General features: G+C 39.8%; 1 protein-coding gene across 1 annotated transcript in view; it reads left to right on the forward strand.

Annotated features, from left to right (window-relative positions):
• Positions 1-3970: 3970 nt before the first annotated feature.
• Positions 3971-4537, forward strand: part of spon1a (spondin 1a) — a 51458-nt gene continuing 50891 nt past the window's right edge. Inside the window, exon 1 of the mRNA XM_014001894.1 lies at positions 3971-4390. Coding sequence (XP_013857348.1) covers positions 4159-4390 — 232 coding nt within the window. The 5' untranslated portion in view covers positions 3971-4158. The remainder of the gene's footprint in view (positions 4391-4537) is intronic.

The raw sequence follows: 4537 nt of genomic DNA on the forward strand, positions 1-4537 counted from the left end.
ACTTTTTTATGGTATGGTATTTAAATATATGCCTGAGAAACACATAATACTGGTCCTTTAAAAAACCTAAACACTGAGTTTCTCATTCACCCGTTCATAAATACTCAAAAAGCAGCAAAGTGTGCTTGTTGGGTACTTGCAATTAGCTGCAGTGTAGACTAAAAGCAACTCAAGATCTCTTCAACATGTTGGCAGAACCGTGAGCAAACAAGTCATGCAATTACCATTTGAGCTACTTCTAAGAAAAGAGAAACAAATGAAAAAACAAGCCTTAAGAGTTTCATCATGTGAGTGTTTTTGCCTTGGCAGTGTCCTGAGATGATACTGAAGAACTGCCATGCTTCAGCAGTTGTTTTTCTTACTGATGAAAAATTGTGGGTTTTAAAAGATTATTACAAATCACAAGGAAAAAAAAAACATTAATATTTGCTAGCCCATTCTACAGCTTTAACAAATTTCACTCTTTCAAATWTTTTGCCTTCACAGTATGAAGCACTTTAGTATTACTGAAGAAAATCAGCCTCAAAGGTCACATTGTCAGAGCACATGGGTGGCAATATCAAAATTAATGGCAATGCTTTTTAGCGATTATCAAATTCAGTTACTTAAATGCAAATAAGTCAAATTGCTGATGGCTGCTGAGTAAAGGTCAGGAAATCAAAAAGCAGGAGGCTGCATTTTTTGGAAGGCGTGGATGTCTGCACAAATTATCTAAATGGACTCYGTTGTCGCTGACATCTCAAGTGATTAGAAACTGCAATGTGAAGAAAAAAAGACTAAAACAGATCCTAAATTAACCAGCTGACACCTGATGAATACTGTTAACTGAATATTAGTGAAACACCATTTTCATTATACAGTATGTAATTGCTGATTTTGTCACAAATGATTTACAATTATTCACTAATCACACTGATATRCATGCAAAAAATATCAATGTTATACTTTATTTTATACTCTCTTAGTCAGTTTCTTTTTGTGTGTATTTTGTGCTGACTACACTTTTAAGGGAGCAAACACAGAGACACACAACAGCCACTCATAAGTGCTCACACTCACTGCTAAGGTCAGCTTGATCACTAAATAACCTTAACAGACAGAACAAAAGTCATGCTGAGATTTGAAGCTCTTGAGGCGACAGCAGGGGAGATGTCTACAGGACTAACCCCTGATTCAATGTGTCATTTTCGTAGGATTTAATCAGTTTAAAAAGCGGTTAGATGCTGTTTTAAAGTCAATGTAAATTTATAGCAATTTCTTGCAAAGAAGAGTGCATAAAATGTATGTTTGCAGTTTAGTTTAGATATTTTGCAGTAGGGTTTTGAGGAAAAGTCGTGAGCACTTATTATTTTACCCATTATCTCTTCAATTAAACTATCTTAGTTTAGAGAAACATTTTTTTCTGACTACATTTATGAGCTAACATTTTGTTCTTTGCAGGCAAAACAAAAGTGGATTTTTATTGTCTTGAAACTACTTCAACCAAAAAAAAAAAAGTTGTGGCAGTTAATGAATTGTTTTACTGTATAAGTTTTTACAAAGAACAGAAAAACACAAAATAGTAGATATGGGGGGTCAAAATGAGTTTTCTCCATAGGGTGGCTTAGAGATAGAAGTTCAGTTATCTGGGAGAGACGCAGAGTGGAGCCACTGCACCTCCAAATCAAAAGGAGCCAGAGGAGATGGTTTGGGTATCCGGCAGGGTTACCCACTGAGCACCACCCACCCTCTCTWGGGAGGTTTTCCAGGCATGTCTGGCCCCCCTTATTCAAGCTGCTGACCCACGACCTGACTCCAGAACAAACAGAAGATAATGGATGGATGGATGGATGGATAGATAGATAGATAGATAGATGGATGGATGGACGGACATCAGTTTTAATTGCATGGTTATTCTTCCAGAAATGCTACAATTACAGGAAATGTCCCAGGCACCAGAAGTGCTACACTAGCTTGGAAGTCTGGCCAGAATAAATCTCATTCATCTAAAAATAAAAATAAAAATATATATCAAAAGAACATCTAGAGCACATGTGTCAAAATCAAGGCCCACGGGCCAAATATGGCCCGCCACATTATTTTTTGTGGCCCGTGTGAGCTTTAAAGATGTGCTGTCTTAAAATATATATAGGTGTATGCTGATTTAAAGTTTGCATTCATCATAAAACTACATCTTCCTTAATTCATGTCAATTATTTTACTCGCAAAATGATGGCATCACATCACAAGGTGGAGGTGCACAGGGTTCAAAAGTAGCCAGTCAGCAAAATTTGCCTGGCAAACTCTCCATTTAGCTGCTATTTTTGCTGCGACCCTCAGGAAATGGGATCTTCCCACTTGCAAATTGTTAAATTCAGGGTTCCCACACCTTGGTCAATGTCAAGTTCAAGGACCTTTCAAGGATTTTCCAGAACCAATTTCCTCAAATTCAAGAGCCACGTGCAATGGCAATTACCTACTGCTACTGCAGAATGTTACCAATAAACAGGTTTAATCTCATGTAAATTCAATGAAAAACTGAACAACATAGAAATTGTTGAGTCAGAATCAATGAAAGAAAGTGGATTAAATGTACACCCTACATTCATATCTACAATACAAGGACATGTAATTATGTCCTGGGAGGTTCAGCAGCTCAGTTTGGGAGGAGGATATGTCCAGACGCACAGTGAGGACAGGAGGAGCTGTGGTGCTCTCACCTGGGCTCAGAAAGAAAGACCCGCCCTACTCTGCTCTGATTGGGTAAAACTATGACTATGGCTCACATTATTTGTTGAAAGCCTCGTCAGTTTACTGTAATCCTGAGTTAATCACTGCAACAAATTTAAGTTTTTTTTATTTTATTTTACTATTATTATTTTTACAGATGATGAAAATCAGTCGTGAATAGAGAACGTCAATCCCCAAAAAAACATTCAAGGACTTTCAAGGACAAATGTAATTTTTGGCTGTTTTCACAAACTTTCCAGGGCCTTGAAACCCTTTTTTCAAATTCACAAACTTTCAAGGATTTTAAGGACCCGTGGGAACCCTGTAAATTAAACAGGAACTTCCCTTCAATAGGGATGACCTTTTGTAAGCGTGAAAAAAAATCCAAGTTCTGAACTGAAGATGGTAGCTACTCAAYATTATTCAACAATGAGTAAAACTCTCTTACCTTTATTTTAATTGTATTTTTGTATTATTTATTTCACATTTAGTCAGTCGTACATTTTCTTTGTTTATAAAAGGACGTGTTAAAAGTTGTTTATGTGCACAAAATACCACATAGATCAGTTGTGAGCTCAGGTGTTCAGCCGTAGGTTTCGTCAAAGTTAAACACGAAACAACAAGGCTAATAAGTGGCCTTTTGAGGACCATCATAACGCTCATAGCCCTTGGAGAAAATGAGTTTGACACCCCTGATCTATATGTTACAATTTTTAAAGTTCATCCAACTTTCCACAGAACCACACTTTAAAATGTCTGAACTATCACTTTACGCCCCACATCATCATGGGTCCAAGACAATATCATTTGGACCATGGGCTCTGGCTGGTGAACGTTTCATAAAGAAATAATCTCACCTGTTTGGTTCGTTCTTCTGGGAAATATATATTCTTGTCCGTTGTTCAGCAGCCAAGTGGCCTCCAGTCAGAAGAATTTTGCAACAGAAATACTTCAGTGATTTCTTTTTGTGTCTGTGTGTTTATGTCTTCCTTCAGGGGTTCAAGTCATGACACACACTCAGTCACAAAAATTGCAGTGGGAGTTCAAACGTGCTGCCTGCCTGTCTGTGTTTCCCACTTGGTTAGTGTTAATCACCTCGTCAGTTTGTTAATATATACATGTGGCCCTGGAGACAGCCTCGTTCATTACTCGCTTGGCCACTTCCCTGGACCCCTGATATCCCTCTTCTTCAGCTCTGCTCCGTTCAGAGAGGGAGAACAGAGCAGAGCACATCCTCCTCCTCCTCATCTCATCCTCCTCCTCCTCCTCCTCCTCCTCCTTCACACCAGGATGGATCAGCCCTGCTAACAGCCGCACAAGTCTACTCCAGCAGCTGACAAGTTGGAGTTTGATTTATTTTTTTGGTTGAAGCTGAGGCAAACGTTCTTTCCCCCCCAAACATCTGACAACATCTCCTTTCATCAAACAGGCAGCGGGGAAACCAGAAACATGTCAGCAACAGGAGTAGACCCGCGCTTTGTGCTCCTGTTCTGCTTTTTCTCCTCCGCGGCGAGCGATGCGTTCGCGTTCACTGAGGAGCCGTCCGACAGAGCCGTGAAGGCGGACAGCTACTGCAGCCGGATCCTCCGGGCTCAGAGCAACCGGAAGGAGACCAACAACGAGTTTCGGCTCCGCGTTGAGGGAGACCCGGAGAGCTACCAGCCCGGGAGCACCTACAGAGGTCGGTGTGGGTTTCACAACACTTGGCTGTGGCTGGGAACTGATAAAAACAAAAACTTGCAATAAGTTCCAGCACAATTTCTACATTAGACTGCAGGATCGTTGTGACTAACTCAAGTTATATTTATTATAGGCAACTTTATTATTA

Source organism: Austrofundulus limnaeus, unplaced genomic scaffold, assembly GCF_001266775.1.
Source record: "Austrofundulus limnaeus strain Quisiro unplaced genomic scaffold, Austrofundulus_limnaeus-1.0 Scaffold10, whole genome shotgun sequence".
Taxonomy (NCBI): Eukaryota; Metazoa; Chordata; class Actinopteri; order Cyprinodontiformes; family Rivulidae; genus Austrofundulus; species Austrofundulus limnaeus.